This window comes from Taudactylus pleione, unplaced genomic scaffold (assembly GCF_031769625.1).
Source record: "Taudactylus pleione unplaced genomic scaffold, aTauple2 ptg000378l, whole genome shotgun sequence".
NCBI lineage: Eukaryota > Metazoa > Chordata > Amphibia > Anura > Myobatrachidae > Taudactylus > Taudactylus pleione.
In genome coordinates, this window is record NW_028284779.1 from 7982842 (window position 1) to 8009842 (window position 27001).

Here is a 27001-nt window from a genome sequence, read left to right on the forward strand (position 1 = left end):
TGCATCTCTGGATTTATTCCCATTGTGATCTCACTACACCTACATCTCTGATTTATTCCCATTGTGATCTTACTACACCTGCATCTCTGATTTATTCCCATTGTGATCTTACTACACCTGCATCTCTGGATTTATTCCCATTGTGATCTTACTACACCTGCATCTCTGGATTTATTCCCATTGTGATCTTACTACACCTGCATCTCTGGATTTATTCCCATTGTGATCTTACTACACCTGCATCTCTGATTTATTCGAATTGTGATCGTACTACACCTGCATCTCTGATTTATTCCCATTGTGATCTCACTACACCTGCATCTCTGATTTATTCCCATTGTGATCTCACTACACCTGCATCTCTGGATTTATTCCCATTGTGATCTCACTACACCTGCATCTCTGGATTTATTCCCATTGTGATCTTACTACACCTGCATCTCTGATTTATTCGAATTGTGATCGTACTACACCTGCATCTCTGATTTATTCCCATTGTGATCTCACTACACCTACATCTCTGATTTATTCCCATTGTGATCTTACTACACCTGCATCTCTGATCTATTCCCATTGTGATCTTACTACACCTGCATCTCTGGATTTATTCCCATTGTGATCTCACTACACCTGCATCTCTGGATTTATTCCCATTGTGATCTTACTACACCTGCATCTCTGATTTATTCCCATAGTGATATTACTACACCTGCATCTCTGATTTATTCCCATTGTGATCTTACTACACCTGCATCTCTGGATTTATTCCCATTGTGATCTTACTACACCTGCATCTCTGGATTTATTCCCATTGTGATCTCACTACACCTGCATCTCTGGATTTATTCCCATTGTGATCTTACTACACCTGCATCTCTGGATTTATTCCCATTGTGATCTTACTACACCTGCATCTCTGATTTATTCGAATTGTGATCGTACTACACCTGCATCTCTGGATTTATTCCCATTGTGATCTCACTACACCTGCATCTCTGATTTATTCCCATTGTGATCTTACTACACCTGCATCTCTGATTTATTCCCATTGTGATCTTACTACACCTGCATCTCTGGATTTATTCCCATTGTGATCTTACTACACCTGCATCTCTGGATTTATTCCCATTGTGATCTTACTACACCTGCATCTCTGATTTATTCGAATTGTGATCGTACTACACCTGCATCTCTGGATTTATTCCCATTGTGATCTCACTACACCTACATCTCTGATTTATTCCCATTGTGATCTCACTACACCTGCATCTCTGATTTATTCGAATTGTGATCTTACTACACCTGCATCTCTGGATTTATTCCCATTGTGATCTTACTACACCTGCATCTCTGATTTATTCCCATTGTGATCTCACTACACCTGAATCTCTGGATTTATTCCCATTGTGATCTCACTACACCTGCATTTCTGATTTATTCTCATTGTGATCTCACTACTCCTGCATCTCTGGATTTATTACCATTGTGATCTTACTACACCTGCATCTCTGGATTTATTCCCATTGTGATTTTACTACACATACATCTCTGGATTTATTCCCATTGTGATCTTACTACACCTGCATCTCTGATTTATTCCCATTGTGATCTTTCTACACCTGCATCTCTGATTTGTCCCCATTGTGATCTTACTACACCTGCATCTCTGGATTTAGTCCCATTGTGATCTCACTACACCTGCATCTCTGATTTATTCCCATTGTGATATTTCTACACCTGCATCTCTGATTTGTTCCCATTGTGATCTCACTACACCTGCATCTCTGATTTATTCCCATTGTGATCTTACTACACCTGCATCTCTGATTTATTCCCATTGTGATATTACTACACCTGCATCTCTGATTTATTCCCATTGTGATCTTACTACACCTGCATCTCTGGATTTATTCCCATTGTGATCTTACTACACCTGCATCTCTGAATTATTCCCATTGTGGTCTTACTACACCTGCATCTCTGATTTATTCCCATTGTGATCTTACTACACCTGCATCTCTGGATTTATTCCCATTGTGATCTTGCTACACCTGCATCTCTGGATTTATTCCCATTGTGATCTCGCTACACCTGCATCTCTGGATTTATTTTGCATCTTTGGATTTATTCCCATTGTGATTTTACTGCACCTGCATCTCTGATTTATTCCCATTGTGATCTCACTACACCTACATCTCTGGATTTATTCCCATTGTGATCTTACTACACCTGCATATCTGATTTATTCTCATTGTGATCTTACTACACCTGCATCTCTGATTTATTCTCATTGTGATATTACTACACCTGCATCTCTGATTTATTCACATTGTGATCTTACTATACCTGCATCTCTGGATTTATTCCCATTGTGATCTTACTACACCTGCATCTCTGGATTTATTCCCATTGTGATCTTACTACACCTGCATCTCTGGATGTATTCCCATTGTGATCTTACTACACCTGCATCTATGATTTATTCCCATTGTGATCTCACTACACCTGCATCTCTGGATTTATTCCCATTGTGATCTCACTACACCTGCATCTCTGGATTTATTCCCATTGTGATCTTACTACACCTGCATCTATGATTTATTCCCATTGTGATCTCACTACACCTACATCTCTGATTTATTCCCATTGTGATCTCACTACACCTGCATCTCTGATTTATTCGAATTGTGATCTTACTACACCTGCATCTCTGGATTTATTCCCATTGTGATCTTACTACACCTGCATCTCTGGATTTATTCCCATTGTGATCTTACTACACCTGCATCTCTGGATTTATTCCCATTGTGATCTTACTACACCTGCATCTCTGATTTATTCCCATTGTGATCTCACTACACCTGAATCTCTGGATTTATTCCCATTGTGATCTCACTACACCTGCATTTCTGATTTATTCTCATTGTGATCTCACTACTCCTGCATCTCTGGATTTATTACCATTGTGATCTTACTACACCTGCATCTCTGGATTTATTCCCATTGTGATTTTACTACACATACATCTCTGGATTTATTCCCATTGTGATCTTACTACACCTGCATCTCTGATTTATTCCCATTGTGATCTTTCTACACCTGCATCTCTGATTTGTCCCCATTGTGATCTTACTACACCTGCATCTCTGGATTTAGTCCCATTGTGATCTCACTACACCTGCATCTCTGATTTATTCCCATTGTGATATTTCTACACCTGCATCTCTGATTTGTTCCCATTGTGATCTCACTACACCTGCATCTCTGATTTATTCCCATTGTGATCTTACTACACCTGCATCTCTGATTTATTCCCATTGTGATATTACTACACCTGCATCTCTGATTTATTCCCATTGTGATCTTACTACACCTGCATCTCTGGATTTATTCCCATTGTGATCTTACTACACCTGCATCAGTGAATTATTCCCATTGTGGTCTTACTACACCTGCATCTCTGATTTATTCCCATTGTGATCTTACTACACCTGCATCTCTGGATTTATTCCCATTGTGATCTTGCTACACCTGCATCTCTGGATTTATTCCCATTGTGATCTCGCTACACCTGCATCTCTGGATTTATTTTGCATCTTTGGATTTATTCCCATTGTGATTTTACTGCACCTGCATCTCTGATTTATTCCCATTGTGATCTCACTACACCTACATCTCTGGATTTATTCCCATTGTGATCTTACTACACCTGCATATCTGATTTATTCTCATTGTGATCTTACTACACCTGCATCTCTGATTTATTCTCATTGTGATATTACTACACCTGCACCTCTGATTTATTCCCATTGTGATTTTACTACACCTGCAACTCTGATTTATTCCCATTGTGATTTTACTACACCTGCATCTCTGATTTATTCCCATTGTGATTTTACTACACCTGCATCTCTGATTTATTCCCATTGTGGTCTTACTACACCTGCATCTCTATTTATTCCCATTGTGATTTTACGACACCTGCATCTCTGATTTATTCCCATTGTGATCTTACTACACCTGCATCTCTGATTTATTCCCATTGTGATCTCACTACACCTGAATCTCTGGATTTATTCCCATTGTGATCTCACTACACCTGCATTTCTGATTTATTCTCATTGTGATCTCACTACTCCTGCATCTCTGGATTTATTACCATTGTGATCTTACTACACCTGCATCTCTGATTTGTCCCCATTGTGATCTTACTACACCTGCATCTCTGGATTTAGTCCCATTGTGATCTCACTACACCTGCATCTCTGATTTATTCCCATTGTGATATTTCTACACCTGCATCTCTGATTTGTTCCCATTGTGATCTCACTACACCTGCATCTCTGATTTATTCCCATTGTGATCTTACTACACCTGCATCTCTGATTTATTCCCATTGTGATATTACTACACCTGCATCTCTGATTTATTCCCATTGTGATCTTACTACACCTGCATCTCTGGATTTATTCCCATTGTGATCTTACTACACCTGCATCTCTGAATTATTCCCATTGTGGTCTTACTACACCTGCATCTCTGATTTATTCCCATTGTGATCTTACTACACCTGCATCTCTGGATTTATTCCCATTGTGTTCTTGCTACACCTGCATCTCTGGATTTATTCCCATTGTGATCTCGCTACACCTGCATCTCTGGATTTATTTTGCATCTTTGGATTTATTCCCATTGTGATTTTACTGCACCTGCATCTCTGATTTATTCCCATTGTGATCTCCCTACACCTACATCTCTGGATTTATTCCCATTGTGATCTTACTACACCTGCATATCTGATTTATTCTTATTGTGATCTTACTACACCTGCATCTCTGATTTATTCCCATTGTGATCTCACTACACCTACATCTCTGGATTTATTCCCATTGTGATCTTACTACACCTGCATATCTGATTTATTCTCATTGTGATCTTACTACACCTGCATCTCTGGATTTATTCCCATTGTGATCTTACTACACCTGCATCTCTGAATTTATTCCCATTGTGATCTTACTACACCTGCATCTCTGAATTATTCCCATTGTGGTCTTACTACACCTGCATCTCTGATTTATTCTCATTGTGATATTACTACACCTGCATCTCTGATTTATTCCCATTGTGGTCTTACTACACCTGCAACTCTGATTTATTCCCATTGTGGTCTTACTACACCTGCATCTCTATTTATTCCCATTGTGATTTTACGACACCTGCATCTCTGGATTTATTACCATTGTGATCTTTCTACACCTGCATCTCTGATTTATTCCCATTGTGATCTTACTACACCTGCATCTCTGATTTATTTCCATTGTGATCTCACTACACCTGCATCTCTATTTATTCCCATTGTGATCTTACTACACCTGCATCTATGATTTATTCCCATTGTGATCTCACTACACCTAGTGATTTATTCCCATTGTGATCTCACTACACCTGCATCTCTGATTTATTCGAATTGTGATCTTACTACACCTGCATCTCTTGATTTATTCCCATTGTGATCTTACTACACCTGCATCTCTGAATTTATTCCCATTGTGATCTTACTACACCTGCATCTCTGAATTATTCCCATTGTGGTCTTACTACACCTGCATCTCTGATTTATTCCCATTGTGATCTTACTACACCTGCATCTCTGGATTTATTCCCATTGTGATCTCGCTACACCTGCATCTCTGGATTTTTTCCCATTGTGATCTCGCTACACCTGCATCTCTGGATTTATTCCCATTGTGGTCTTACTACACCTGCATCTCTGATTTATTCCCATTGTGATCTTACTACACCTGCATCTCTGGATTTATTCCCATTGTGATCTTACTACACCTGCATCTCTGAATTATTCCCATTGTGGTTTTACTACACCTGCATCTCTGATTTATTCCCATTGTGATTTTACTACACCTGCATCTCTGGATTTATTCCCATTGTGATCTTGCTACACCTGCATCTCTGGATTTATTCCCATTGTGATCTCGCTACACCTGCATCTCTGGATTTATTTTGCATCTTTGGATTTATTCCCATTGTGATTTTACTGCACCTGCATCTCTGATTTATTCCCATTGTGATCTCACTACACCTACATCTCTGGATTTATTCCCATTGTGATCTTACTACACCTGCATATCTGATTTATTCTCATTGTGATCTTACTACACCTGCATCTCTGATTTATTCTCATTGTGATTTTACTACACCTGCATCTCTGATTTATTCCCATTGTGATTTTACTACACCTGCATCTCTGATTTATTCCCATTGTGATCTTACTACACCTGCATCTCTGATTTATTCCCACTGTGATCTTACTACACCTGCATCTCTGGATTTATTCCCATTGTGATCTCGCTACACCTGCATCTCTGGATTTATTCCCATTGTGATCTCGCTACACCTGCATCTCTGGATTTATTCCCATTGTGGTCTTACTACACCTGCATCTCTGATTTATTCCCATTGTGATCTTACTACACCTGCATCTCTGATTTATTCCCATTGTGATTTTACTACACCTGAATCTCTGATTTATTCCCATTGTGATCTTACTACACCTGCATCTCTGAATTTATTCCCATTGTGATCTTACTACACCTGCATCTCTGGATTTATTCCCATTGTGATCTTACTACACCTGCATCTCTGAATTATTCCCTTTGTGGTCTTACTACACCTGCATCTCTGATTTATTCCCATTGTGATCTTACTACACCTGCATCTCTGGATTTATTCCCATTGTGATCTTGCTACACCTGCATCTCTGGATTTATTCCCATTGTGATCTCGCTACACCTGCATCTCTGGATTTATTTTGCATTTTTGGATTTATTCCCATTGTGATTTTACTGCACCTGCATCTCTGATTTATTCCCATTGTGATCTCACTACACCTACATCTCTGGATTTATTCCCATTGTGATCTTACTACACCTGCATATCTGATTTATTCTCATTGTGATCTTACTACACCTGCATCTCTGATTTATTCTCATTGTGATATTACTACACCTGCATCTCTGATTTATTCCCATTGTGATCTTACTACACCTGCAACTCTGATTTATTCCCATTGTGATTTTACTACACCTGCATCTCTGATTTATTCCCATTGTGATTTTACTACACCTGCATCTCTGATTTATTCCCATTGTGGTCTTACTACACCTGCATCTCTATTTATTCCCATTGTGATTTTACGACACCTGCATCTCTGGATTTATTACCATTGTGATCTTTCTACACCTGCATCTCTGATTTATTCCCATTGTGATCTTACTACACCTGCATCTCTGATTTATTTCCATTGTGATCTCACTACACCTGCATCTCTATTTATTCCCATTGTGATCTTACTACACCTGCATCTATGATTTATTCCCATTGTGATCTCACTACACCTAGTGATTTATTCCCATTGTGATCTCACTACACCTGCATCTCTGATTTATTCGAATTGTGATCTTACTACACCTGCATCTCTGGATTTATTCCCATTGTGATCTTACTACACCTGCATCTCTGAATTTATTCCCATTGTGATTTTACTACACCTGCATCTCTGAATTATTCCCGTTGTGGTCTTACTACACCTGCATCTCTGATTTATTCCCATTGTGATCTTACTACACCTGCATCTCTGGATTTATTCCCATTGTGATCTCGCTACACCTGCATCTCTGGATTTATTCCCATTGTGATCTCGCTACACCTGCATCTCTGGATTTATTCCTATTGTGGTTTTACTACACCTGCATCTCTGATTTATTCCCATTGTGATCTTACTACACCTGCATCTCTGATTTATTCCCATTGTGATTTTACTACACCTGCATCTCTGATTTATTCCCATTGTGATCTTACTACACCTGCATCTCTGATTTATTCCCATTGTGATCTCACTACACCTGCATCTCTATTTATTCCCATTGTGATCTTACTACACCTGCATCTCTATTTATTCCCATTGTGATCTTACTACACCTGCATCTCTGATTTATTCCCATTGTGATCTTACTACACCTGCATCTTTGGATTTATTCCCATTGTGATTTTACTGCACCTGCATCTCTGATTTATTACCATTGTGATCTTACTACACCTGCATCTCTGATTTATTCCCATTGTGATCTTTCTACACCTGCATCTCTGATTTATTCCCATTGTGATCTTACTACACCTGCACCTCTAATTTATTCCCATTGTGATGTTTCTACACCTGCATCTCTGATTTATTCCCATTGTGATCTTACTACACCTGCATCTCTGATTTATTCCCATTGTGATCTTTCTACACCTGCACCTCTGATTTATTCCCATTGTGATCTTACTACACCTGCATCGCTGATTTATTCCCATTGTGATCTTACTACACCTGCATCGCTGATTTTATTCCCTTTGTGATCTTACTACACCTGCATCTCTGGATTTATTCCCATTGTGATTTTACTACACCTGCATCTCTGGATTTATTCCCATTGTGATCTTACTACACCTGCATCTCTGATTTATTCCCATTGTGATCTCATTACACCTGCATCTCTGATTTATTCCCATTGTGATCTCATTACACCTGCATCTCTGATTTATTCCCATTGTGATCGTACTACACCTGCATCTCTGATTTATTCCCATTGTGATCGTACTACACCTGCATCTCTGATTTATTCCCATTGTGATCTCATTACACCTGCATCTCTGATTTATTCCCACTGTGATCTTACTACACCTGCATCTCTGGATTTATTCCCATTGTGATCTTACTACACCTGCATCTTTGATTTATTCCCATTGTGATCTTACTACACCTGCATCTCTGATTTATTCCCATTGTGATCGTACTACACCTGCATCTATGATTTATTCCCATTGTGATCTCATTACTCCTGCATCTCTGATTTATTCCCATTATGATCTTACTACACCTGCATCTCTGATTTATTCCCATTGTGATCGTACTACACCTGCATCTCTGTATTTATTCCCATTGTGATCTTACTACACCTGCATCTCTGATTTATTCCCATTGTGATTGTACTACAACTGCATCTCTGATTTATGTTCATTGTGATATTACTACACCTGCATCTCTGGATGTATACTCATTTTGATCTTACGACACCTGCATCCTGAAGTCATTCCTGATCTCTCTTTGTAGCACCTCAAGTGTCATAACCAATATATGTGAAAGTTGCATTCCATTTGAGAGATGTAATGATATGCTACTCCCACCCACCCACCCACAAATACACACACACACACACACACACACACACACACACACACACACACACACACACACACACACATTCAGTGTTTACCACTTTAGAACCAAAATGAGACTCCTTTTTCTTGCAGTGATGTATTTCCCTGTTCCGCTCTGACATCATAAGCTGCATACACACGGGACGATCTGTGCCACCAATGACATGAAAGATATCTTTCAGTGAGTCATCCTGCCACATCTCTGAGCATGCAAAGTTGACGATATCGTCCAGATTGGCCTGCATGTACGGACGATCATAGATATCGTTATCATTCATGTGGGAACGCGGATCGTTGGTCGTTCACTGAATAAAAATGAACTATATATCGTTGAACAATATCGTTATCGTTCATATCATAACGATATATCTGTCGGTGTGTACGCACCTTTTGTCACCGCTCCTTGCCCGTGGCACTCGGAACTACAGTTTCCAGCATGCCTTGCCACAGTGTTAGCAGGATCTAACAGGTAAAATGTTTCAGGGCATGTTGGGTTGTGTAGTTCCACAGCAGCTGGAGGGCCACATGTACCTTGCACCTGGGGTACATGATCCTAACCATGCTTAATTGGCAGGTGAGCCCCAGACTGTGCTGATGTACTTTGGTCCAGAGCCGTAACTAGACTTTTTGGTGCCCTGTGCCAGAAAGAGCATTGGCGCCCCCCTTATTTTTCAAACTGACATAATGCACCCAAAAAAGGGCCATGACTTCATGGGGAAGGGCCAGGGAAGAGATAGGGGAGGCCAGGAGATGCTGGGGATGAAATCAGAGGAAGCTACAAGCAATAATGATAATAAACAGAAATTTGACAGGCCCAAACAGCGCCCCCTGACCTGTGGTGCCCTGTGCGATGGCACCGGCTGCACTACCCTAGCTACGGCCCTACTTTGGTCTATACCCTTACACAGTAGAACAAGGAGGACATTACGCCCTCGATCCACCACTTTTACCTATATTTATGGACCACGCACGTATACACATAGATGCACCGTTCTACGATGCGCTTAGCATATTATACTTGCCCGCGCTGCATGGACAGATACGATTTATACTTCCTGAGATGTTCTCATGCAATGCAAGCTGCTTTCTTACTTTGAGTGATATTTTCCAACTCACCCCTTCTCTGCGTTACGTCAGCTCTCCCATCTGTGCTGGATGTCGGAGAAAGCGATCCTTATTACAGTGTCCACAGAACCTTATCGTCTGTCTGATTCTGGTATGAAGATGGAAAACAGTGTGTGGAGAGTTCAACTCCTGTTACTCCTCCACCAATGATATACTTCATACATGCGTGTCTTCATCTGATATCGCTGCACTGTTCCAAACCACGTTAAGGAAGAATGTCGGCTGCCTCTCCCCCCACACAGCTTATAATCTATAGTGACTTGAGCTGGTTGATCCTTAGTGGCCCAATGCTTATGCGCGCTCGTTCCCAACACACAAGTTGCTATTTACTGCACCTGGGGTCAGTGCTCACAACCAGATACCCTGGGAGACGTTTATAACACCGGTGCACTGGTTATTGCAGCAATGACACTGCAACACACAGCAATCATGACACATGGGGTCCCATAGAGGCGGCACCCCCTGCACCTATTGGTAGTTACGCCCTTGCTCAGAGTCTACCTGCATTATTTTTCTGATACAGATAAGAAAATGTCTTACTAACCGTGATATACAAGGGCTACAGTCTGGCCCTGCTCAGCCTGCTGTACATAAAGCTCCTCTCCAGTCACGTTAGCATTAGAATACCATGATTTGTGGCTCACATCTGTGCTCCTGTTGGATTATGCTGGGAACAGTTTCCAGTTCAGCTGTTGAGCGAACCTCTGGCGACAGCTGCGCTCACTGATGTTCAGTGGCCAGAGCTGGCGTGCAACGTATCCAAGGTTTCACCTCTTCCAGGGCATCTGGGAGACAGTGCCAAGGCAGTGGCACAACAGCTGTTCTATCACCTGCCAACATTTAACCCATCTAGAAGTTGTTCGATATTACCAGCTGATACACAGGAACCGAAACATTGTATAAAGAATCTATGTCCAAATCAGTGCTCCCTGTAATTCTGACCGTGGCTGCTGGTCGGAGACAGGTGTACAGACCAGATCAGGGTCTTGTCATACAGTTGCCACAACTCCAATTGCTGTGTATGGCTTCTGTGTAACTCACTGCTACAAACACTCACTTGTGTACAACTCTGATACAGGTTATGTGTATATACTGTACTGACTGACGAGCTGCCCCCATTACTACCGCGTAATTTTACACTAATTATTCAATTATTATTATTGTGATGGTTTTTTATTATTATACAATTTTTTTATATTAATTAAGGTTCCTCTTTGTGATAAATTGTGGTGAAAAGCCTTTATGACCACATTTTGATAAAGATATTTAGCCTGTGCAGCTGAGTTCGGAGGGGTACAGTAGGGTTAATTTACAGCATCACTGGGACAGACTCGGGATATGTACAGAGCCCAGATGTAGCCATTCAGTTCCTAATAGAAAATAAACAAATGTTAAAAAAAAACCTAGATGCATTAAAGTAAAAAGAAAAGTATTTTAAAACATTTCAGCCTTTTAAATATGTTTTATTTAAATAACAACACATTTATTCTGCTCATTCCGTAGGGTTCCCTGTGCTATAAACACATACATGTAACACACATGATATAACACATACATGTAACACACGCACATGACATAGCACACGCATGTAATCCTTGCTGTAACTGTGGAGAGATTTCCCATATGTCAGTGATTCCCGGCCAGTGTGTCTATATCCAGTTACTCAGCGCTTGGCTGGATGTGTCCCAAGCATTACGCTGAGACAGGTATAGAGGAGTCTTCCTTCTGGGTCTCAGGTTTCCCATAATTAGGTTCTGTTGGAACAGATGTGTTAGATTAGGAGAACTGTGAGACAGGTATGTTGGCGGATGTGTCACATCGGGGAACAGACGTACTGACTCCTCCAGTAAAGCGTGACCTCATCTCGGTTATGTACAGCACAGGCTGATACTCACAGATAAAGAAAGCCGGTGAGATGCCATAGAATCTCATCATGTACCAACTCCAGCCACATCCCCAGTCCTCTCATACCCCACTCACATTGACCAGCGCCCGGAACCCTTTCATGTCCTGAACATAATCCATGAACTGGGAAAATCCGGGCTGTTCAATGGATAATGATCTCCCTCTTTAGTGCATTGAGTCAGGCAATGGATATATCAGCCTTAGGGTCTTGGACATTTTTTGCAGAGGCTCGGCCTGATGCCGAGATTTACGCTAATGCGTTCACAACTACCCTCTCTCATGGGTCGCAGTTGCGAAAATATGCTAATGCCTTCCAAAGCATAGGAATGCCCACTACTGCCTTATCATACCCGTCCGACGGGATCCAGTCAATATCCTGACAGTCGGGATGCCGGCGCCGGAATCCTGACACCTGTCGGCATCCCGGCGCCGGAATCCTGACACCTGTCAGAATCCCGTCACCGGCATCCTGACACCTGTCAGAATCCCGTCACCGGCATCCCAGCGGTAAGTACTGTGGTTAGGGGGAGGGTTAAGCACTTGGGAGAGGATTAGGGTTAACCTAAGGGTTAGGTTTAGGGTGCGGGGAGGGGAGGGGGAGGCTAGGTTCAATCACCGGGGAGGGAGAGACCGACAAGTGTCATTATCCAAATCCGTTGGGATGTCGGCGTCTGGATTCTGACCGCTGGGATACTGAGCTTTGGCCTCCTGTACCCAACACCTGTCCGATGACGTACAACAGCGTAATCATCGGTAACATGGAAGCACATCTGGCAGTCACGCAGCATGTATTCAAGTCAGGCCAGCTGCAAACACTGCAACTTTCATACTCCAAAGGCGATCGCCAATGGCTCATTTATGCACTCCCATGAAACAGCGTTTAAACGGTCTGACAAGCCTGCATTTTTCTAACCACCCGCAAACGCTGACTCTCACTTTGCAAGTGGTTCCTATGTACGAGCGTAATCGCAGTGCAATCACTGCGCTTGCGCAGTGTGGCTTTTGCGCATGTGCAATGGTAAACAATCGCTCGATTTGTGTAAATATCGGCTTTGTGGAAATCTCTGAATCAGACCCTCTGTTACCAAGATAAAATACCATTATAGTATCACATTGTCTACCAGTTGTGGCTATTGAATAACGAGACTGTACTTGTAAAATATAAACCGTACTGAGCGAGTTAAAATGGCGTGGGGGAACATTGATCTTGGACTGTCCCAAAATGGTTCTGCAAGTTTTACCCCTCTTGTACAGACAGATTGCTGCCACACAGCGTTCGAAGAAGTTGTGGGTTGTAAAAATGCTTAGTTCAAAAGTAGAGCAACGTGTTAACTTAACGTTTATAGTTAAATGTAACCAAACGCCCACCGAATATTTCCGTTGTATGCTAACCATGGTTCACGAAGCAGATTTAGTGACGGTCATGAGGATGTCGGAGATGATGAACGTCCCAGAAGGCCTTGCACATCAAAAACTAATTAAAATGTGGAAAAAATTTAGAAAATTGGTAAACATCGTAAAAAAAACTGTTTTGCATCAAGATCGTTACATGACAAAAGTTTGCGCTAAGATGGGTTCAAGGCTTCTCACTGCCGAGCAGAAAGAAAATGTAAAGCAAATTTGTACAGACGTTTTGGAACAAATTCAAGCGGATCCACAATTTTTAGTTAAAGTTATTACCTGTGATGAAACGCGGATCTTCCATCATCACCCAGAAAGAAGAAAGCAAATTCAAGGCCATGTTAATTGTTTTCTTTGATATCCAGGGTTTTATTTTGTTAGACTGGGCAGTAGAACGTGCAACAGTCAGTCAACATTACTACAAAAATGTTCTAGCAACTTTGCGGGAAAGAATCAGAGGAAAAAGGCCAGAGTTGTGGAAAAATGGTTTCATCCTCCACCAGGACAACGCAACAGCCCACACAGCTCTCTCTGTGAAGCATTTTTTGGCCAATGAACAGATTGCGGCGCTAGAGCACCCTCCATACTCGCCAGACCCAGCACTGTGTGACTTCCTTCTTTTCCCTAAAGTCGAAGGGAACCCGTTTTCCGTCAGTTACCGAGATAAAGAAGAAAACGACGGAGCTGTAGAGACAGCTGACCGATAATGAGCTGCAGCACGGCTATGACCTATGGAAAATAAGAATGCAGCTGAGTGTGGATACAGAAGGGGAGTACATAGAAGGGGAACAGAGTTAAAGAGTACTTAATATAATTGCACATAGATTTTAGCATCAGTCTTGTTATTTCATAGCCACACTTCGTGTGTCTGTATGCTTCAACTACTGTACACAACATTTTATGTTACACTGATGCAATGGACATCATAGCTTTGTATATGGTGACGTAGCGGCATCTTGAACCCGTATAGACTCAAAATGGTCTCAGGACCTCATTCAGAGCCGCTCGCAAAATGCGAGCGCTCGCTCTGAATGAGGGCGGCCGCTTTTCTTTTGAAAGGCGGCCTCCTGGCCGCTCGCTAAGCTGTGAGTTACCACCGACAGCTTTAGCAAGTGACTAGGTGATGGTCGAGACCATTGCGACCATCGGGGCGTGCGAGGAGACCCTTGCGGTAGGGTCTCGTCTACCGCAGGCCCCAGGCAGCTTCTTGCTCTAACAGAGCAGGAAGCACCCTACTGACATCAGTAGGGCCGCCTACAAACGGCAGGCGTTACTTCAGGAACGCCTCCGTTTGTCTGGCCACCCCCCCCACCACACCTACAAAACGGGGCGAGCTGTCAATCAACATTGACAGCCGCCCCTTTTGTAGTGAGCCCCGAAGTGAGAGAATTTCTCTCTCGCTCTGGGGCTTGCGCACGCACGCAGTGCCCCACCATCGACCCGCTTGCGAGCGCATAGGTGCTTGCGAGCGGGTCTAAATGAGACCCTCAGTGTGTCTAGTATTGAATAAGCATTTCTGCAATTCTTTTGTTATCAGAAACCCAGAGGGATATTTAGGTCTTATACCCACTGGCGTTTAATCATTCTCTTGGCATCCGCCTGTAAATAGGTATTCGTGAGATCACTGGGGGTCATTGCATTGTGTACTTAAAACTGCAACCCGCTCAAACACCAGTATGACTGTGTGTATGGTGGTACTGGGAACGATGGGCTCCGATGTCAGATCCGGTTGCATCCCTTTACATGTGCTGCTGTTTTTTTATCGCCAATGATTATAAGGCCTTATGAAAAATCGCTGTACTGTATCCACGTAGCTAGGGGTGATGGCACCCACAGTGTCCAATAAACTGTCAGCTTTTATGCCCTATTCTGTCCTAGAGAAATGTTAGTCTCAGTGGTTGCTAGTGACAACAGCAACTTTTCTAAACTGTTATAAGAGCAATTTTTATAAATGTCTCTTAAACTGTAATGTTATAAATTATACAGAGAAATAAATAATCCTTCCTGCAGCAAATGTCATATGTGCAGCTCCGATCTGTACCGTGAATTACATGTTCAGCAATGTTTTATTTTCTACAGGTGCGTTCATACATCTAGCCTCAATACGCCATGCAGCGCCTGAGAGGGAGCCGCCAGGTCCCGTGCACCTATGCTAGTGGCGGCCATCTTTTTTGCCCATCTTAGGGCCGTATTCAATTTGAAATGAAAAGCCATTTTCGCGTGTTTTTGTCAAAAACTTTTCACCGATGACGTCATTTTTGCCTGTTTTGAGTTTACTCCGTATTCAATTTGGAAGACTTTCTGCCTAGGCGGAAAGTCAATGCAATGTAAAAGGGGCGAAGAAGTTTTGCCTGTGAATAGCAGGCGGGAAAAAGTGCAGAATTAGGGTTTTGGGGCGCAACTTTGCGGGAACCCCCGTGCAGCCTTCATACAGTCCCCCAAAGGTAAACTGTGTCAAATTTAAAAAATAAAAAAACACTTAAGGACACCCCAAAAAATCACTTTGAATTTGGGGGCGAAAAAAAAAATGTTGGGGGACAAAGATAAAAACTAGCGAACTTGACTCTAGGGGGAACCCCAAGTATGCCCCAGGTGTTTTTTTCATTGCAGGGGCTTGCGGCAGGTGGATTTTTCATGATTTTTTCAACTTTACTTTAGCAACTTTTAAATATGCTGACCCCCATTTTCAAGTACCCCAAATTTGCTGGGATAAGTTATTTTCTGCAAAAAAACCTCCTGAATACTATTCTTCACCACTTATAGAAAACGCTATTAAAAACACCAAATACCTTCAGCAATCCAAATCGGGGGGTACCATAGGGAACCCCCATGTCAGAGCATCTTTTGGGGGGTGTCAGGCTGATTTCCCCAAATCTGACAGGATTTTCCGCCTGTTCAAGTTTCGCCCGGGTCCCATTTTCACGTACTTCCATTTCGAATATGGGGTAAAGCCGGCACGGCCGCGATACTTTTCCACCTACAAAAGACGCGATGTAGACGAAAAGTCTGGGAGGCAGAAAGGTATTGCGGATCCGCTCTAATTGAATACGGCTCTAAAGGCCCCCATACATCAGCAATCTGAAAACCACAATTGAACAATTTGAAGATTTATTGCCCGATCTTAGGATTTCCCAATCGAGCAATCTGCGCCCATACACTACAGATCTTTTTCAGTGATTTGCAGATCGATTGCAGCAAACACAGATCTGGCAATCTTGTAAGGCCCATCATTTTGCTAGAAACGGTCTGCAAATCTGCTGATGATGTCCATAAGTGTACATCTACAGCCCCAATCCATCTGTGAAATCCAACATGTTGGACAATCTGATTAAACAATTCCAATCACTTTTTGGTTGCAATCTGCGATCTGTGAAGCCCATACATTGCAGATTTTTATACACAATCGATTGCAAATTGCACGATTGCTGCAATCCATCTCTGATGTATGGGGGCCTTTAGTTGCAATGTGATGTTAATGATATCGTTCAGCGGCTGTGCTCAATGTCACGAACGACATTGAGCACAGCCTGCCGGGGACAACACTACACGATATCGCTCAGGGAGCATATCGTGTAGTGTGCACCCACCATATGAGGACACACCTGTATCTCAGGAATTCCCTTTTGATTGTTCAGTCTTCAGTGCTAGAAGGGAAATCAGTGACTAGAGCTTGGATAGGATAGAATTGGTTGGCTGTGCCCGTAATCATGTGATCTTGTGTCCCCGCAGATGCAGACGCTGTACGCCTTTGATGAGGAAGATACAGAAACGAGGAATAAAATAGTGGAAGACTTGAAGACGGCGCTACGGACTCAGCCGATGAGGTGCGTTAATGTCATGTGATACTCTATGTAGTACGCCATTCCCGCAGACGTTAAGTCCATCGCATTCAGCTGCTGCGCTCGTAGAGGGCTCAGACCTTATGACGATGATTTGCGATTCGGAATAAGGGGAAATATTTATTTTGTTATTATAAAAAAATAGCGGACTTTATGGCACATACAGGACAATACTGCGGTCTCACTCATTGCTAATATCACAGAGGCCACTGGCTACAGCCAATGTTCATCGATATACAACTCCGAGGATTTGAAACTCCGTCATCCCAGGACTCCCGATTGGAACCGGAGAGTCGGCTTTGGGCCCAGGTCTGGGTTGGGTTTGATACGTCGACATGCAGAATATTGACATGAATTGTGTGTGCTCCATAATGTCGCCATGTACTGAATGTCTACAGATAACATGCCAGTGTTGACATTGTGAATGTCGGAGTGTCATCTGTCGACATTCTAAACATGTTGACACGCTGAATGACAACCTTCAGAACATGTCGGCATGATGGTGTCAACATTTTTATTGTCGGCATTCTGAATGTGCACATCCTGACTGGAACCCCTGGGTCTCACATGAATAATGTGTTACCATTTATTTAAATAACTGTCATCTACAAGTTATCTGATTTTCTTGAGCCACAAGTCAGATTCTATTAAGTTTCTATGTAAGATACACTTCTTCTAAAATAGTAAAATAAATGTCCTTGTCTTATGGTCCTAATGTGACCATAGAAGGTCCAGCCGCTGCCGCTTCCCCTGGAACAGCAGATTAGCGCTCCACCTTCTCCTTGAAATGGGGCCGGTTTTTAATACATCTTGCAGCATCTATTGATCTATTGTTCGTCATTCCCCTTTTTAAACAATATCATTTGGTGCGTTTTCTGGGCCTGATTCAGAGCCGGACGCTCTGACCAGAGCGCTCGCTCTGAATCAGGGCCCTCCTACCTAAAAATGGAGCGGCCTCCCGGCCGCTCGCATACCTGTGGGTGACCACCCACAGCATATGCGAGCGGCCAAAAAGATGGTCGCGATGGTCAAGACCATTACGACCATCGGGCTTGCGACGAGACCCTGCGGTAGGGTCTCGGTGACCGCAAGCCCTGGAGTGATTTTGGCTCTATCAGAGCCAAAATCACTCCCACTGACATCACTAGTGATGTCAGTGGGGCCGGACCCAGACGGTAGACGTTCCCATGGGAACGCCTCCGTCTGGCAGCCATGCCCCCGGGAAGCCCACCAAAGGGGGCGTGCTGTCAGTCACCATCGACAGCACGCCCCTTTGGTGCGAGACCCGGAGCTGTCGCTGTCCGGGTCTCGTGCATGCGCACGACGGATCTCCCTCTGTCGTGCGCATGCGCATTGGGGTAACATCGACCCGCTTGCGAGCGTCCTGCGCTCTTGAGCGGGTCTGAATGACCCCCTCTGTTCTAAAGCGTTTAGTACTTCTATGTTTATACCTGGTTAATAAATGAGGTAATATGGTTAGTATTGACTTTATTAGATGTTAGTATACAATAGTTTTATAGATGAGGATACACAATAAATGGCCCGGGAACACACTTTTGGGGTTCGGACACACAGGGCAAAGAACGCATTATCTACATAGTAAACTAATGTGAATCAGAGGTGAGAATTACACCCATTCCATTTGTATATGGGAGAGTCTGTTATTGTGAAGTTAAAACTGAAATTCTAACTTGTCATTGGTCAGTGTATCTTTATATTGTAGATTTCTTTTTATTACAAGATGTCAGATGTTCAAAAGATTCAGGGAATTATATAATGCAGGCCATACATCCATGACACGATTCCCCGTTCTGCCGATGCCGACAAAAACGTACATCGATGATCGGCAATCTGTCGGGAAATCAGGGAAATTCAACATGTTAAAAATCCCTGACTCGTCGATTCCGACCAATTTTGTGTCGGAATCGTGGAATCGAGATTTGTACAATATGTTGGACTTCTCCAATCCTCCGACTCAGGCGTCAGCAGAACGGGGAATTTTCTCCGAAATCAGCCCAGATGTCTGGGCCCCTTAAGACAATCCACATCTTATACATTTCTCTTTAATCGAGTTAATTTCAGCATAAACACTGTAGTCTGCGCCCATCTGTCAATCCTCATCCAGCGGTAACTACAGATGTGTCCTCATACATCTAGCCTCAATACGCCACCACAGAGCGACTTGCCTGGCGTGAGTGAGCCGCCATGTCCCGTGCAACTGAGCTCGCTTCTGGCAAGATTAATTTCATATGCGACACTTGTATATCTGTGTGCACCTGAGTCTGTTTATAAACAGAACTTGAAATGAAAAAAACTGAGGCCGCTACATTGTATCACTTCGTATACAGATCCAAAGACTCAGCCGCACACAGATATACTAGTGTCGCTTATGAAATGAATCAGCACAGTCTGCTGGGCGCGTCCTAGTCTCAGGCGCTAGCAGAGTCTCACAGGACCTGACGCGCCGAGAGGAGCTCTATGGTGCGACTGCAACAAAGATGTGTTAGTCGTGTGTGTGTGTGTGTAGTTCCCCACAGTCACAGTGCAGTTAGTACACCCTCACTTGTGTGGTTTTACAGACAGGTATTTGGTGATACTGTATATGTGTATTAGCTTAGAAATGGTAGGAGACAGCGAAACAACATGGCCGCACAGAATACCCCACTTCTCGCTCCACCCTTATTTGTGAGCAAAGCTTCAGTAGACTTTGGTAAAAAAACAAACAAACTATGTTTCCATTAACAAAATGGTTATCACAGGGTATTTTGTGGGAGAAAACCAGTTAATAGCATTAGATGGATATGAGCGATAATGGCTAATTTGATGAATTCCCATCTGAGGCTGATAAATGGATCCTTTTGTGGACGGAATTCTGCTCTCATTATCATCTATATCAGACGGATCGCGGCTCTCTGGGTCATTAACCCTAATAACGGGATAAACAGCCAGAAAACATTCCCACACTAATTATTTCTTTTTAACAATACCCGGTAAGTTCAATTCCAGGCCCCAGTGACTGCTGTAGTGCTGGAGAGATGCTATGTTAGCCCTCAAGTAATATTTCCCAAATCTAGAACTGTAGATTGTGTTGCTGGAGACACAGGGCCTGAAGCGCCTGCAGCAGTGTCTATTGGCGGTCGCCTGCCTGCAACTTTATGCAAACGCTGACGCAAACTTCTTCCTTTGTGTACATCGGTGCGGCCCAATGTGCAAGGACTAAGACGCCCACTTTCAGGGGTAAATTTACTAAAGTGAGAGCTTTTTAGAAATGGAGATGTTGCCCATAGCAACTAATCAGATTCTAGTTATTATCTTCTAGAAGGTGCTAGTTAAATGTTAAGTAGAATCTGATTGGTTGCTATGGGCAACATCTCCATTTCTAAAAGCTCTCACTTTAGTAAATATACCCCTCAGTGTCCATGTGCACTGTAATAGCGAAGGAATCGTTATGTATGAGTGCCGGATCTCAGCCTGGCAGTTCAAATCCCGACGCCGGAAGGCCAGCAGATGAAGATCCCGACTACGCTAAGTAACTACCCTAACCCTCCCCTCTCCCCACCCTAACCCTCCCTTAGGGGTGCATATCCCTAACCTCCTCCCCCCCTAGTGCCTAACCCTAACCTCCCCCCAGGGGTGCCTAAACCTAACCCCTCTCCGTTCCCTAAACTAACCCTCCCGGGGGGGGGGGGGTGCCTGACCCTAACCCCCACTTCAACCAAGCCTAACCCTCCCCCCCTAGTGCCTGACCCTAACCTCCCCCCAGGAGTGCCTAAACCCCCCTCCTTGCACCCCAAATCTAACCCTCCCGGGGGGGGGGCGTGCCTAACCCTAACCTCTACCCAGGGGGGGTGCCTGACCCTAACCCCCCCTTCCCCTAGCCTAACCCTCCTGGGGGGGTGCCTAACCCTAAGGCTCCCCGGGGGACCTTAAACCTAACCCCCACCCCCACGCGGCTATCCTCTCCCGACGCCAGCCTTACCTATGATCGGTATGCCGGGCGTCGGGATTTCGCCGTGGGGCTAATGATAAGCGTCTGTATTTAGATGTCTACCATTAGTCCCATGCCGGGATTTCAGTGTCGGGAAGCCGGCGGTCGGCATTTCATCTGTCGGCTTCCTAACTACATCCCATACCGCCATCAAAACTTACACCAGCCCTATTTCAGGTGCAGTTTCTCCATCGGATTATGTCCTCCTGTGTGTGCAGCTGTGTACGCCGGTGACACTCCCGTAACCCGCCCATTAAACTGCGCTTTTTTGCGTGCATTTCTAGTCACCGCACCGGAACACCCAAAACTTTTCCACAACATATCTGATACCGCCTGTTCCGATGGCAGCAGCGCCTTTCTGCGTGTACTCTGTGTAATACATGTGTCATTGGGAGCTTTTAGGAAGTTTCGCACACGTGCAGTTGCAAAAGAAATCTACATAAACATCTGCAATGTACCCACCTCTGAATGAGGCGCACATGTCCACCTCCTATGTACCGAGAGACGCTCTCTACATCCGGTGTAACCTGTCCCTGGCACGTAGTGGTGCAGCACATAACACATAGGAGGAGCTATTACTGGCCCTGAGGACAGGAAATTATTGCTACCATCCCCACCTGCGGGCTGGGTAGATGTGGTATTTAGGCTACATTTCCCTAATGGTGTTTATGGTGGAAATCTATAACCTGTCATTGATAAAACTAGAGAGTAGGTGGCGAAAAACCTCACGTCTGCTGGTAACTGAGAACTGTAGTAAATAACAGAGCTGCAATAAAACAGTTCTGCAACGCATTTCGCAGCCTGGAGCTTCACTCCTAGGGTTACATTGTATGTCATCTCCTCAACACTCTAGACTGCATCAACCTTTGTCATATCAGTGATCATACTGCATGAATTACATGTGACCAGACAGCCAACACCAGAGCATTTTGGTTGGACAGTTTGACCAAATTGTCACCATCACCGTACAATTTGTGGCTTCGTCCCCACTAATGAAAATCTGATTGGATTAGATTTGATCGGACTTTATGAAAACCTAGGCTGGCTGATAACCATAGTTGGTATGTATCACACCTCCCACCATTCCCTTTTGTACCCCCATCTTAGATAAAAAGACGTGTGGGTGTGGCCCACTTAGCGGGGTATAGCTGTTGGAAACGGTATGGTTGGACCAACTGTGTTTGCCCAAGTTAGTCCTAATTTTTAATTAGAAATGTTGGGAGCTTTGAGGTATCCATTTTCATGAGCCTCCATTGAGCATTGAGATTGGTATGGGATAATGTATCCCCCATACTCTAAATTATAAGTCTATGGGGGAGATGTATCAGTCCTTCGAAAGAGATAAAGTAGAGAAGATGCCCATAGAACCAAACAGCTTGTAAATGTCATTTTATAGACTCTGATAGATAAATGATAGCGAGAAGCTGATTGGTTGCTATATGCAGCCTCCCCTTTTTTATCTCCTTCCAAGGTTTGATACATCTTCCCCTATGAGAGGTAACAAAGCAGATACTGTATGTCACTATGTAATGCCACAAGGCTGGAGGCAGAGTGTTTATATAAAGGTCATGGAAATCCGAGATGACTTCTCATATCTGTAATAATTTATAGGAGGGGTGTATTATTAATCCACACACTCCCCTAATGGGATGCAGTCAGGATAGCGGCGGGCACTGTCCCGCCCGCTGATACCCCGAAACTGACAGCCCGACAGGGGACCCAAAATAGGCGCCTATCATTAGCCCCACTACAAAATCCAGACATCCGGCATACCGAACGAAGGTAAGCCAGGTGTCTTAGTGTCTAGCCGCGGGGGTGGGTGGGTTGGGATACTTACAGCCCCAGTCGGGAATTAGGTCGGTCAGTGTTCTGCTGTCGGTATTTGATCCGGCATTAAAGACCGATTCCCTCCTAATGACCTACAAAGTGTTATACTTACAGTTTTTCATATATTTTTTAAAGGAGTTGCTACATTCGTTAGTATCTCATCTGTATAATACAGGGACTTTCAAACTTGGCCCTCAAAGAACCATAACAGTCCAGGTTTTAAGGATATCTATGATTGAGCACAGGTGACTTGATTAGTACCTCAGTCATTTTGATTTAGCTATCTGTGCTGAAACATGGATATCCTTAAAACCTGAACTGTTAAGCTGGGTACACACATGACCACGGACCTATCTAACAGTTGCATACACACTTACCAATCGTTCTGCCGGGGTTGGATAAGGGACGCCGGTGCTCGGGATCCCAGCGGTCAGAATCCTGACGCCGACATCCCGACCAGGTTAAAATGCCGCCCCCCCAGGTAAGTAATCTTAGCCTAACGTTAACCCTCACTTCCTGGTGCCTAAACCTAACCTCCCCCTTAGTGCCTAAACCTAACCCTCCCTCTCCACAGCCTAAACCTATCCCCCCAACCCCCCTGCAGCCTAACCCTCCCTCTAGTGCCTAACCCTCCTCCTAACCCCAGTACTTACATGCGGGGTTCCGGCGTCGGCATTCTGACCGCATCCCATTCTGCCGATATGTCTGTGCTGTCAGCGCTAACATCACAACTGGGCAGGCAATTGAATTCTGCCCATCCAGTTGAGATGTCAGTCACCGCCGGGTCCCTGCAGCAAGTGTACGGGAGGTCAGCGGGTCACCCGTACGCACAGCCAGATGCGCTGGTAGATCTGCAGATGTATTGGCCATTGCCTGTGCTGCACAGCCAACGCGATATTTGGGGTACACACCCGTCGACACGCTCACGATTTATTGACAGTCCGATTGAATGCCCGATTATATATCGACCAGGGTGTACCCAGCTTAAGGGTACCTAGAGTGTACTAAAGGTCCAAGTATTAAATATATACTATAAGGATGTTTATTAAAACTTCTATTTGCCGTTAGGCGCTGACAGCCCAAGTCCAGTTCTGACGGTGGAAGAACAAAATAACTAGACAGAAGCTTCTATTTATGTGAGCTGAAAGCCCCTGAACCGCTAATAGTGTTTCCACCGCAACTGTACCGAGGTCTCTGGAGTCTGCTGCAGTCTTATCTTAATTATATTACGCATAAGCCAGTTAATCTGTTCAAAGTGACAAATAAAATGTGTTTATGAGTTGGCACGGGAACCGAGTATGAATACTCCCCCCCCCCGCTTGGAAAGCGACCGTGTAAGTACCCATGTTAGCTGGCAGCCATCACGCGGAACTGGAAATGTCTCCAGCTGGTGCTATTCAGGGGTCTATCAAGAGAGCAGTTACCAACGTACAACTTCATCACCTAGAGACAGGGAGCGCGGCCAAGACGCGGATGTCCAGCGCGCCGAGCAATAAGCTGCTGCAGCTGTGTTCATCTGATGGACTGAAATCGTGTCATCTGTTAATGATCAGAATAAGCATCAGCTCCGCATCGCGAGGTCTTCGCTCCGTTTTCAGCTAACTCTTCTTTTAAGCCTTTGGCACAAACTTAAAACCTTTTAATAGCTGTAAGCAGCCAAGTTTCTCGTTAAAGGTCTGTGTCTCAACTAATTTCTAAAGACTCAACTTGGTAGCTGCCAAGTGGGCTGGGGTCCAACCTGCCAGGCGGGAGCCAATTCTTCAATGCTAATGGAAATAGTGCAGGCGAGCTGCGCAATATTAAAGCCCCTCCGTATAAGGACCCAGCATGTATATAAATAAAACATATTCTGTAGGAAGGGGATGTTATACATGTATCTGCAGCCAATTAGCTGGGCCTCACTGTACAACGTAGCCGTCTCCTGTATGCCACGTTGTGACTCCTGACTACTACTTCAGAGATACTGTAATACAGTTTCAAGTTTGTAAACAAATACTGATTGGTAGCAGTGTATCATATAACGGAGGTTATTTACTAACAAAGGGTAAGCCTGTAGTTACTCCATAGCGATCCATATCGCTATTAACTTTGGTCAATCTAGCACAGGTTAGACAATGAAGCACGAATGTCTTTTTAGACGCTATATATGTTACTGCCTGTTTATGCTTTTGTTAGTAAATAAGCCCCATTGTATTATAAATGCAATGTTGAAATGATATGCTATTGCACTGAACTTTTGAAGTATAACCGGTATCCAGACAGAGGGGGGCAAGCCAATTAGCCGCGAGGGGTGCGAATCGGATGCATCTTGCCATTGCCACGGTGTTCATATCCCACCAACGGCACCGCATCTCTCACTCAATTTTGTATGCAGCCCTACGGGGCTGCGAACAGTTTTGAGCGAATTCAGGCTACCGTCAAGCGCGGCGAGTGAGTCGCACATAATTGGATCGGGCCCAGAATGTCAACAGTACATTTTAGTGTTGATGTTCGAATTAGATTAGGGTTAGGTTCATGGCTAGGGTGAAACTAAAATATGCAAACATTCTGGTGTTGACATGTTAAAAGACATTATAAACATGAGGACATTTTGACTATGCCGACATTTGTGAATGTCAACAACCTGACCTCTATGTTGACATGAAGACTGTTGACATTCAGATCATGTTGATACTTTGGTGTTGATATGTATGAAAGTCGACTTTTCATACCACACCCGTATAACCACAGCTGTGCCTTTTGCTTGGGAACCTACTTTTCTGTGGGGCATCGTGTTTTCCTGAACCATAGATGAGAATACATTCTAGCAAAGTTTTGCGAAGATCGAGTTTCGCAGAACAGTACGTTTCTCAGATGTGCAAAGTTCCAGCCGTTCCTCCTCTGCGTCACCGTCACTCGCTGTATTTGTAAATTCACATTTTGCAGACTTTATAGCCAATGCACAGAGCTGGGGTGACGACAGTCACTTCATTCCGCTGTGTGGTTACACTTGGGCACAATTGGTGGTGAATCATGAACAATTTTGCAGCCAAATCTGGAATTAAGCTAGTAAGGCTGCGTACAAATATATCTGTCCAATCCGTCTGGTGGGAAGGATAATCTGGTAATATATGGGAGCAAATAACAATAGAAATTTGCTCCCAAACACTGGAAAACGGACCAGATTTTCCTTCCCACCAGACAGATTGGACATATATAGCCATAGGTGTGTACACAGCGGTGCGATTTGCATACGATGCGATCTCGTACTCTCTCCGGCAGCTGAGGTGAACGATGGGCAACAAAAGCTGCACGTTGTTCACCCAATCTATCGTGCCCGATCTAATGATTTGCATAATCATTAGATCGAGTGCGGTATGACACAGATGCATGTAACACGGACCAGGGAGATCCATGCTACATGCACCTGTGCATTGACGGACGGGATCAGAGACACCTGTCTGTGCTGCTGCGGTAAAAACAAAACAAAAAAAAACCTGTGTAAAAAATGTAAAAAAGTGGCATGTCCCCCCCCCCCCCCCTCCAAAAAAAAAAAAAGAGCAACCAGCCCCGGTCTTTTAGTGACTCAGTGCTGGTGTGTTAAATATAAGGGACAAACGACGTAGGGGTCCCCTGTAATTAAGCACAACCAGCACCG

General features: G+C 43.8%; 1 protein-coding gene across 5 annotated transcripts in view; it reads left to right on the forward strand.

Moving 5' to 3' along the window:
• The window catches only part of DAAM2 (dishevelled associated activator of morphogenesis 2), a 319828-nt gene that overhangs the window by 152717 nt on the left and 140110 nt on the right, over positions 1-27001 (forward strand). For all 5 annotated transcript variants that reach the window (XM_088445364.1, XM_088445368.1, XM_088445366.1 and 2 more), the window contains exon 5: positions 17440-17534. In XM_088445364.1, coding sequence (XP_088301490.1) covers positions 17440-17534 — 95 coding nt within the window. The remainder of the gene's footprint in view (positions 1-17439; positions 17535-27001) is intronic.